We start from the raw sequence: 12,117 nt of genomic DNA on the forward strand, positions 1-12,117 counted from the left end.
ATACTGCATGTGAAGTAGCTTTACACTGAAGCCAAGTTTGAAATGACCAGCTTAAGCCTAAATCTCCAAAATAAATAAATAAATAAATAAAAAGATTAAGATAAGATTTTAAATGAATAGAGCAAAAACCACAAGGGGGAATTGTACATAATAATTCTAAGTTTGGATAATATTGGCTACCCTCCAGCTCAAAGTAAACTCAATACCCACTCTCCTTCCTTTTGTGGGTCATAGTTTTACACACACACCCCAGCACACATTCAAATAGGCCATTAATCTATTTGAAAGCGTGATGGATCCTTTCATACTTTTGTAAGATATCAGCAGTGACGATCTCATAAAAAGTCATTTAAGAAGACTCATGTCTTTTTCATTTGTCTCACATTTGTCACATAGTTTACATTTATAGCTGGCTTCAGGCCAACAGCTGACATGAATTCATGTTTGAATTCATATTTTCAGTAAGTCACATGCAAAGACAAAAAAAAAAAAAATCACTTACATGGTTGGAAAAATGATCAAAACGCTACTTGCTGCAGCTGCAGCATTGGATTAATAACTAGACCTGCTGAGTGTCAAATTGAGTCAGAGGGTGGATATTGTTGTCACGCTCAAATACTCCTCACCGCTGAGGGTTACACTGTGAACTGCAGCCTTTATGTGACTCGAGCCTTCACAATGATGCCATTCTTTTCAATCGCATTTTCCCTCCCATCTTTTTTAAACCAACTACTCACGTCTGTCAATTCCAATATTTCAATGAGACTTTAAAGTCAAAAGTCAAAGTCGAGTTTTTCTTTTTAAACGCATTGCCATGGTGACCAGGTTCAGCCAAAACATGTGGCTGCGACTTGTGGCCGGTTTTTCTCTGTGATTCTGGACGCAGCAGAATAAAAATGTCCTTTAATGAAAGCACTCAAGATAATGATGGAGCTGAGCACTGGCATTAACTTTGATGCTGGGAGCATGTTGATTGGGCTTGAGCTTCATGGAAATCGAGGACCTGAATATAACTTTCTTGTAATCCAACAGGCTGTGTATTGTTTTCCTTTGTATTTGCACGCAGATATGAAGACACGAGAAGCATGATATCTTACACCCTTGTTTCTGCGTCTATGTGCATCAAGCACATGTGCTTCTTTATTTTTAGAGCGGCTGACTTGCGCTGGGGTCAAGCAGGGTGTCAAAGGACTTCAGTGAGAAGGACATACCTCGAACTCCAAGTATGTTTCCAGCATGCATCCATCACCCTCCAGCTGACAGCTGATCCGAACGCACACAGCGAGGACGGCCACAGCGCACGAAGGCATGTGCCTGTGTCACTATATGCTCAAATTCATCTGCAGGGATCTGCTTTTGAACAAAGCCCAACTATGTTAATGAAAGGGTCTACAGGGGGAAAGATTGGGGGATGATGCCTGATGATAGGCCCTGCTGCACACAGAGGTAGTGATGATTTGACATGTCAGAGGGTTACAAGATTTTCCTTTGACCTCTCAAACATTTAATCTTATTATAAGTGGCCATTATGTGGAAGCAGGTTTTTTAATAGAAGTGTTTATGGAAATACATTATCGTTGTTTCAAGGCTGTAAAAACACCAGCAGGTGTCTCAGTGTTGCAAAATATGACTTTTCTCTTTTAATTTCATCATACCGAAGCTGCCTTTAGGTAAAATGCACAACATTGAATTGATTTGTCTTTTATGTATGTTGTGCCAAATCACAAAAGCAGTCTTTATGGTAGTTTCTACTGGCATTGGCTTTATACTGTAAGGTAAGAAAACCCCAACAATCAGGAGACCCCATATAAGCAAGCACTTAGCAAGTGTGGGAAGGAAAAACTCAATTTTACAGGAAGAAACCCCAGAAGAACCACACTCAGGGAGGTGCAGCCATCTGTTACAACTGGTTGGAGAGTAAGACATACTCATTCATTGCAGCCTTGAACTTTGACCTTCTTTTCTGCTCTACATATAGATGACACAGGCTTGAGGGTTAGCATGATCTCCAAAGTATGCTTGGTTGCATGTTACAAATTTCAATGCAATACAATAGGATATGGTCATGTTTTAACATGCTGCTTTTGAGTGCAGTATATTCGGATATGGTAAATCGTTTTGTGTATTGAAAGTCCATCTTTATTTTAAATGTCCTCAATGATGATATAAGATCTTTTATGAGTGCACTTCTGTATGACAGTCACACCGGCCTCTGTGAAAATAAAACAAATTAACTTGTAAAAGCAATTTGCAATGCAGAAAATACCACACTAATGAGACATTTCATTAGTTTTATTGTCTGCTGTTATTTCCACTTTTATAGAGCAAAGTCTCTGTCACGATTTAAAAGTTACATTTTTGACTACACACTATGATGTAGGCCACATGTATAAGACTATTGTATTTACATTTTATATATAAAGAAGGTGCTTATTCATGTAAATACAATTAATGAACATAACCAACTATTTCTACTACTCTGATATGATTCATAAATCCAACTAAAAGCTCAGGATATGCCCCCTATAAGCTCTTCTCTCTCAGTACACCATTAATCACAACCACTGGACAGGTTACCAGACTTCTGTTAAATAATAAAACAATGCAAATACAGCTGTTGGCCCCAAGTTTTGTTATGTAACTGTATACTGCTATAATGTAAGGGTTGTCTAATTGTCCTATGAAGACACATTAAACATCAAGTGTATAGTGTATTACTATGGTGTACCTTCTCTTATGGTTGTCTGATGTAAGCGTTACAGTTGTGCACATGTATTTGCTGATGTTTATGTTTACATTTGATTTATTCTTGACTTTGTATCTTGTAGGACAACTTGAGGAAAGTTTTTGTTGTGGTTGTGTAAAAAGATGGCTATACTGAGTTTGTTTGAATAAGGCCCTATTAAATAAAATCTGTTATCAGCCAATCAGTTAAGCTAATCAGTCACAGAGTAGAATAAGTAGAAATGTCTGGGGAAAAAAACGCTCTACACTTTCATTGAAATTCTTTGGGTTGCTTCATAAAGTAATAAGATAGCCTGCTCTTATTAACATTTTACATTTCAAACAGTCCCGTGCCACTGCTGCTCCAACCCTGTTTTCACGTCGACTGATTTCATTTGGCCCTTTTTTCTTTTCCCTCACATCCTCGCGCGCAGTGATTCGGTATCTCTGTCGCGCAGGCGGCGGTGCCACAGCGCGCGCGCATTACCCTCGTGGTTTTATCTTTTCTGGACTCGGTCGCGGGACTGAAACGCCTGCTGCTGAGCTCGCGCTGTAATCTGTGACAGCTGGAAATGGACAGTAGCGACGCAGGAGCTGTGCAACCGTCTTACACAGGTAGGAATGTTGTTTAAATGTTGTATTCCGAGGCTGTTTGTGTGTGAACGTCGCTTTGGACACCTGCGGACTGCGCTTTCATGTCGACTAAATGTTTCTACAGTGTCTTTCTTTTGCGTTTGATAGAAATGCATTTGCTATTTTTTCTATTTAAAATTATAGTAAGTAAGTAAGTAAGTAAGTAAGTAAGTAAGTAAGTAAGTAAGTAAGTAAGTAAGTAAGTAGTAGTTAAAACATTCTATATCAATTTAAAAAACATGGATATTTTATTTCTTTTCCTGGTGGATAAGGGTTCCAGTTTTGTGTTTGGTTTGTCGGTGTGTATGAAAAAGTGCTAGTATTTGACAAAAAAAAATCATGTTCTAACTTTTAAAATCTGAGTGTTTTGGAGGCACAAATATCACATGTATTAATTGTCGTTGGTTATAGTAGTTGCCTTAGTCATATTTAAGAAGAAATAATATCCTGACACATACCTGGTGGTGTTGATGGAGGTCAGAGGCATACCTGGGTTTGTGAATGAAGTTATTTAAACCCTGGAGCTCAGGGATTTTTTTTAGGCATTTCGAGTGTCTCAGTGCACATCGCTGAATCCCTGTGTGTGTGTTTCATACCGTAGTTGTGTGTGTGCAGACCCTTAAGGATGTCGGCCACTATTCTGTGGAATAATTTTAACATTAAATGAAGATGTATATGAAAGAAAAAAGAGTCAACCCCATATGCGTCTTTTCTTCCTATGCCCTATGGCTATCCTATATTTGGAGCTAACCCAAATATGCTTTCTCTTTTCAAACTTTTTTCTTTTAGTACTAGCAGGTGTAGTGCAGGTGGTCCTGGCTCAATCATCTTTGAATAAGACTGAACCCCAAATCTAAAATCTCCATCTGTTAGTATATGTGGAGGGGCCAAAAACGCAAATCACTGTGGATGAAAGGTTCTGGAAAATACATGTGTTGTATTGTTTTCCCAAGATGAAAATTGAATTCGCTGATTACTGGCTGTTTTCTCAATCAGTGGACTCATTTTTTCTTGTGTGAAATACAAAAAAAACTAGTTTTCAAAATGCCATTTGCTGTTTTTTGTTTTTCATCCAAAGCATTATCACAAGTGGCGAATATTCATCTGCAGCTGACACCAAAACAGATGATTTTTATTTATTTATTTTTGAGTACTCCCTGTTAAATTTAGGGTCTAATCAAACGATAAACTTGCTGGCTCTATACTGACACGTGTGTGTGCTCATCGTGTCATTTACTGTGTTGAAACCTCAGCTGTGCTGCTTGAGGTTCACTTCAGTCTTCCTATAGATGTGAGCGTCTCACTCCATCATTACCGTGAGTGCGGCCCTGGCATACTCAGCTGCTGCTCAATTCAAGCAGAGTAGACACACTTAAACACCCAGCACTGGCCACATCATCACGTTCTGCATCCTCTTTCAGTGACCTTGCGCGCCTCCGTCCCCCTCTGCGTCAGCTTCAAACATAAATGGCTCCAAATGACGCTGCATCCCTGCCAAGCTCTGGCGAGGAGATGCTCTTTCCAACTGCATGGAAGCCAGTCATTTTCGCTGTGAACAAAAGGTCCTTGATTCATCAAATCCCACACCTTCTACTGCCCGCTCCCCTGAGTGATGCTGTAATTTTCACTAGCACTCCTCCGGTGTGAGGCTGGTAGAGTTTCTTTTTTTTAAACTTTTTTTTAACACCAAGTGCGATTCTGTTGGGTTCTTAGGTGTGTATACAGCTGGGCCAGACTCGCTCTCTCCAGTCTCAGCATGAAAGCAGTCATTTAGCTAAATTTGTATGTAGGTTAGTTCATCCAGAGACAAACTCAGTGCACATTATGTTAAATATACATGTGGGAAATGGACTGGCAGCAGTTTCTAATGACAAGCAGTACTTACAGTACAGAAAGGCAAAAGGGTAATTGTTATTCGATTTCTTTTAGAAAAGAAGAAAGTCTGAAATTATCATAAGGGTAATTTCAGTAATGAGGAGCAAAGGTAATGAGAAGTTTGGTAAGTTAGCAGCTTTTAAGACAATTCAACATATTATGGTGCAAGGCCTCCCAATGCAAAAGCCATTTGTGGAAGAGGGGAAAAGTGTTTTGCACAATAAATGTGGTAAGCTTGGAGAGAAGAGCTGCTCTTTAATTCACCTTTTGTTTGTCTTATATGATGGTAAACTCAATAATTTGGAGTTTTGGATCTTAATTGCTTAATTGAAATAATAATAAAAAGCTATTAATAAATAATTGAACTCATTATAAGCTAATTTTAACAAAACAACATGTGCAACTAGGGACAAATGCTGCTCTATGAATTTAATAGATGGGGTAAAGATTTTTTAGATTCCCACAGAATCTTCATTTCTTTGGTCTCTACCTGCACTGGCACCTCATCACTAGTGCATGTTTCCCCCTCGCTTCTTCAGGTTCAGATTAGCACCCCGTCTGTATATTCAAACCCAAGAGCATCTACCGAGACACCACATCTCTCACCATCCTGCACGGTGGAGAAAGGTCACATTCACAGATTGCTACCATTCCAAACATTGGTGATGAAGTTGAGTGACCAGCTTATCTCCCTACCCCCTTCTTTAACTTTTTCTCCTACCTCGGAGCTTTCTCTTCTGTACTTTGGCATTTGGCCGGCGCCATCTGTCTCAGTAAAAACCATCAGCTGTGAAATTGAGAATAATCATGTGGAACGAGATTGGGATGGGAGCAGCTTGAGCTCCAGCCCTTAGCTGTCAATGGACTCATGGCTCCTGCTGATAAAGTCCAACAAAGATTGAACACTCATCCACAAATCATTCTTTGTTGATATGTTGGCAATATTGCTTTTCTTTTTTCTTCCCGTTGGTGTGACAGAAGATTTTTTTAATGCAGGGAGACGCCACTCTCGGGCCTTTAGAGTCAGGGTGGTAAAATGAACAGTGTTTTTCCCTGTGCTGTAAACAGAGATTGATGAGATATCCCATTGGTACTCCTGAATACTATACAGCTGCCATGGGGTGTGGCTTTCCTAATGTGTTTTATGACTAATGGCTTTGACAGCCAACTGACAGGCAGAGCTCGCTGCCTTTATTTGAAGAGCCTCTGGAGCCTGAGAGTTAAAATGCAAATAAAGTAGGAGAAGACACTAGCATCAACATGAAACAGTTCCTCGTACACTCTAATGAAATGCATTAAAGCATATAAAAATGACTGGTGAGTAGCTACAACAGAGGTACTGTCAGAATACGGTGATGTGTAATTCCACAGTCTGGACTGAGAAACATCAGTCATCACAGAATATTTATAGTATAAAGTATGTAGTATAAAGTACATAAAAGAGCTTTTCAGAGAAAAAAAAAGTTAGGAGTATTGTGTTGATATTATTAACATGTCACCAAACTCCTTGTAAGGATAATGCGGTAAGAATATGACTCATAAAACCTTTTTGTTTTAATTAAATTATTTCAGTGCTTCTGACAATTTTTCCCCAATGAAACTAAATAATTAGGGCGTCAGGTCTATTTAAGAAACAAACATGGTTTCTTATTTTGACAATAAACATTAAGATAAAAAAAAAAAATCCAAAATAATAACAAACAGACAAAGGTTAAATTGTCAATGCGCGAATTTTAATTTCAAAACATTTCAGCCATAGACAGTATAAATATGGATGACATCATTCACTGATTGTGGAGTGAGCATTCTGAAGCCTCAGCGTTAGCATGTTGACTATTTCAAGTTCTCAGCTATTGCTAACTAGTGTAGCTGGCAGGCTGCGGTCATAACTGACTGCATGGGTGCAATGCAGGGAGGTGTTGTGTGAAGCTGTGTGTCAACTGGAGGACAAGAAGACAGGACTGTTGGTATCAATACTACTGTAAGTCAATACCTAATGAGATAGTATTTTTTTTATTGCTACCAATTATTACCAATTGCTATCACAGTAACAAGTTTTTTAGCCTACTCTGTACATTGTCCAAATCTTGTAAAATATTTAAATAAACAAACAGAACCTTATTATTAGTCTAATTAAATAAGTAATTAATAAAAAGTAGGATACAATGTCACCATTACATTATGCTTTTGTTCAGAAGAGGTGCAAATAATGATTGGTTTTGTTAATAATCTTTTCAGATTTTCTCAGTAACGCTTAGAAAATAAAAAAAATTTGAAAAACTATTAATAATAACAAAATTAAACAACTGTTTTTTTAAAGCATTTTTTTCTGTGAACTACATCTTAAGGATGTTTATAATTAAAGGGAGTATACATCAAATTGAAAGGTGAGTATTGTAGTAACATCATATAGTTTTTGCTGCTTTTGTTTGGAATTGCTTAAGAAAATTTAAACGGGGAGTACTAATGTGGAGAAAAGCGCTGTATGCAGTCCACATTGCCAAAGCCACAACACTATAGTCTATCAGCTGTGTGGCAGCCATTTTCTGCCCTGGATTTCATTGTTGCAGCGGCTGCTTGTGGTGTTAACACACATTCTCCCTGCAGATGTCCAATAGCAGCATGAAAAAAGACTGCAAATGTTTAAACAAAACACTTCTGTCTTCATTCGGTGTGACTAATCGCATAGAAAAAAACCCCTCTGTGAAGCATCGGTAATAATTTGAAATGGACTGTCGCTGAAATGACTAACCACAGTTATCGTCAAAACGAAGCTTCCACTAGCAAATTGCAGGTGCAGTCTACACCTTATCACAATAGACTCACAATAGATTGCTCTTCCCAACCCCCAACCCCCCTCCCATCCGAGCCTGCTTTTCCTCAGACCCTCCGAAATGGATTTCTGCTTAAATCTCCCATCAAAGACGTAATGGCTCTTTGGCTGTGTCATTACAAATCAGATGACAGTCTCCTTCACAGACTGGCAGCTTAAACCTGCCTCTGGACTGATAACAGTGATCTTTATTTGGCTGCTCAGAGGTGAAGACAGGGCAGAGCCACCTCCCCGATTGTCGAGCGAACCCCATAACAAATTTCTATCTGGGTGAAAATGCAGTCCTTCAGAGCTTGTACAAAATGTCAAAACACCCACAAATGATCGATAGAAGGCACATTATGACAACAAGGTGGTCAATACTCTTGTGATAAACTGAAAGCTGAAAAAAGATAAACCCTGTGCTTACGATGAAGTCAAATGGTCGGTTGGTTACATCTTAAATTGTTTGCAGCTCATATAGAGCATTACCACATGTATACTATGGTATGCATTTTCTTGCATGTGGCTGGATCATCTGCTTCCCTGGTGTTTAAAAAAAATTGAATCGCTGTCAGAAACATTCACTGAAAAACAAGGTGCAAACTTTCCTCTTTTTCACATGGAGCAGGCTAGTTTTTAACAAAAATGCCTCCTGTCATCATGTCATGTAATCACATGGCAAGGTGTACACAGAAAGTGTGAATAGTGATTTCTTAGCGTCCCCTCCTTGTTTTTGAAAGCAAACACGCTGCTGCCGCAGTGCTTAAAAAATGTTCTTTGAGCAATTTTGCCTCCACATGCACCTTTTATTTCCATTTAAAAACACAAACATGTGTTTCTAGACGCAAACGGAGCCAAATGTTAAACCAGCTCAGATGGATAGTAGCTCCTCGAGTCCCCTTCATCTGGACAGAGGGATGCACAGACATATTAAGGGCTGTGTGGGAAGTTGAATTTTCGCACGGCCCATTACCTCTCCATTCCCCTGTGGCTGCATTGCAGGTACAGATTCAGCACAGCAAGAAGCTGTGTGAAAACGCTTTTCTTTGTGTGTGTGTGTGTGTGTGTGTGTGCTTTGTGTATATGTGGGTGTTTACGCCCATATGTGTGTGATGACAGAGAAATTATTCTTCATAATGGGCTGAAGGTCATTCACAAGAAAGACTGGTCTCCATGTTTGAATAATTTTGCACCATTTAATCCATAAAAGGTTACACTTGGTCATGTTGCCGATCGTCACATAAAATTCATCAGGATGTGGCCTTCAGTTGACTTTTTACTAAAACTGTGTGGATTTTGGTTACATTTTATTTATATAATGCTAGATCACAACAAGAGTCAGATTTTTTGTTTTCAGTACCGATATTGGTATAGTCCAGTTTTTAGTGTCATGGTTTAATTCAGAGTTAATAATCTGTTGAATTAACAGTAAATGACAAAAATTTATATTTAATCTAACTGCAGCTAGCTGTGTTATGTTGCAGTTGCAGGTTAGACCTGAGATTTGAAGTTTAAGACAGTGTATTGATTGGGTAGTTTTCAGGTTTACTGGAATTGGCTGTGGCTAAGTTGGCCTGTGGCACACAAATCATTCACAAATATTTTGCAGAGCTAATTCCCAAGGTTCCCAAGTTCCTGCCTGAATTGAATGACAACATGAAACAAACCTTGAGTTTATGTGTTGGTGTGTGTCCTTGTGGGGGAGCACATTTGTTGATGAAATACAAATGTTACTGACTACTCCTACGTGCAGAGCAGTGTCGTTGGTTTGTCTTCTTATACTGTAGTTCTCAGAACTAAACCCCAGTTACCAGTGTGGGAAATTGAACTTAAAGAATAAACATGAAATGCATTTTCTCCTTTTGTGTTTCTTACTTACATCACGTTTTGTGTGTGTGTGTGTCTACGTGTGTGTTTTTGTCACTACACTGTAAGCTGGGATAATTACTAAAGGCACCATCTGACCAAACAGCTTGATTTTAGGTATTGTCATGTCTAAGATTCTCTATAGTTCAGCTCAGAATCGACTACATTTTTGCTGTCATATATTCTCTGCAGTCCCTCTGTGCTGTTTTACTGTATGTGTGTGTGTGTGTGTGTGTGGCAGTGAATGGACAGAGCGAAGACAATGTTAGATGAGCTGACAACAAATCGTTATGTTACTGTAAGTGCAATTAAAGCTGCTGATAGTAGTGAAGCTAGTCCTGGCCAGAGCACTTGGAGCCCTCCTGCTGATAATGTTACAGCTGCACCCCCCCTCTTACATGCACAGGGGGACATGACTTGATCCAACACTCCTCCTGGCATTACAAGGCCAATATTGGTAGGGTTAGATGCAAGAGTAAACACTCTGTACAACCTTGTAGCACTCAATCAGACTCAATTTTTATGGTAAATTGAACTGTTTTTTATGGTGCTTTTCTAATCTTACTAACTACTTAGAGTGCTTTTACAATACAAACCACCTTCACTCATACAAACACATTTATAAAGGCTTTCTCTATCAAGCACAGACACAGTTATGGACCTCTAAGGGGCAAATTGTGACTCACTATCTTGCCTAAGGAAACTTGGACATGCGGACTATACGAGTTGGGATCAAACCATGCTGTATCTCTGAATGTATTTGTATGGAATGACCAAACTAAGCAAAACACAATAAAGAGAAAAAGCAGATAAGGAAAATTGCCACCGTTGTTCTAGCTTTGGCCTGTCCAGATCCTCAACGCAGTCTGCAGATGTGTTTTTAGTCTAGTTGGTACATTTATCCTTTCTATAGGAATGCACGAGGACAGCCTCTGCTCTATACAGCCTGACAAAATATAGGCTTTGAATAATCGTGTTAATGAGAAAATGCCCCGGCCTTACAACTCTTGTAGTTGTAGTAGATTCAGTCGGAAAATAAAGCTGATGAAATTTTTGCCAAGGAGGTAGCACTTCATCCATTTGAAACATTTTTGGTCTTTGCTGTTTCTCCTGAGATCAAAGGGCTTTTGCTTCTCGCCTGACTTGTCATGCAGCTTCTTATACTAGGGCTGCTCGATTATGGCAAAAATGATAATCACGATTATTTTCACTGAAATTGAGATCACGATTATTTGACGATATTTATTTAACCCTTTAAGACCTACTATAGAACCAAGTCCACCAGAGCTTTTTTTTTTTTTTTTACATGCTGTAGTGCCATTTGTGGGAGCATTTCAAGTTGCTATACATCAATACAACTGTTATAGCCCATATTTTAATAATATGTATGCATTAAGTCCATAGTAATTACATAAATTGCAAAAAAGTGCAATAAACTACAAAAAAAATTGAAAATCGCTTTTGTTTTGTTTACATATATTTCTACTTGGAGAAATTTAAGAGGCTTATCCCTCAAAACTTTAAATACAATAAAGTTGCAAAAAATAGTTTACAACAACAGGAAATTTATTTTGAGTGTCTTCATAGTTTTATTTTGGAGATACAGCAATTTTTATATACTGCAGGAAAAACAAAAAACAATCCTATGATGCAGATTTGCAAAGAAAACAGCATGTGCATCATTTCACTGTGGGAAGTGTTACGAACAGCTGATGGATCGGCAAAGCGTGTTTCTGGAATATTATGTTTTTGTTCCTGCAAGCGCTTTTTATGCAATTTTTGCAAAGCTATATGTGGAACGAAACCGTGACGAGGACAAGCTGATGGCATCAGATGTAAGTACAACTCCTCCGGTTTCATATGCAAAACAAGTTATTGCGCTAGCTTACACGGTTCAGATTCTACAGGGATTTAAAAATAGTTACGCAAAACGGAGCGTGCTGCTCTGACCGGCTTTAAAGGGTTAACAATGACTTTAAAAAAATAATATAAAATAGTGTGCAACACCACTGAAGTTTTTTTTTTTTTAAACTCTCTTTTCAACCAACGGCAGTCACTCTCCAAATAACTTCTGCTTAGCTTTCCGAGCTTCCCTCGGGTCCTCTTAATCAGCGGTCTCCAACCTTTTTTGCGCCACGGACCGGTTTATGCCCGACAATATTTTCACGGACCGGCCTTTAAGGTGTCGCGGATAAATTAGGGAG

The 12,117-nt window shown here is 38.8% G+C and overlaps 1 protein-coding gene across 1 annotated transcript in view; it reads left to right on the forward strand.

Moving 5' to 3' along the window:
* Nucleotides 1-3,216: 3,216 nt before the first annotated feature.
* Nucleotides 3,217-12,117, forward strand: part of LOC113028419 (zinc finger protein 385B-like) — an 87,911-nt gene continuing 79,010 nt past the window's right edge. Inside the window, exon 1 of the mRNA XM_026178664.1 lies at nucleotides 3,217-3,339. Within this exon, the coding sequence (XP_026034449.1) occupies nucleotides 3,297-3,339 (43 nt within the window). The 5' untranslated portion in view covers nucleotides 3,217-3,296. The remainder of the gene's footprint in view (nucleotides 3,340-12,117) is intronic.

This window comes from Astatotilapia calliptera, chromosome 8, assembly GCF_900246225.1.
Source record: "Astatotilapia calliptera chromosome 8, fAstCal1.2, whole genome shotgun sequence".
Taxonomy (NCBI): Eukaryota; Metazoa; Chordata; class Actinopteri; order Cichliformes; family Cichlidae; genus Astatotilapia; species Astatotilapia calliptera.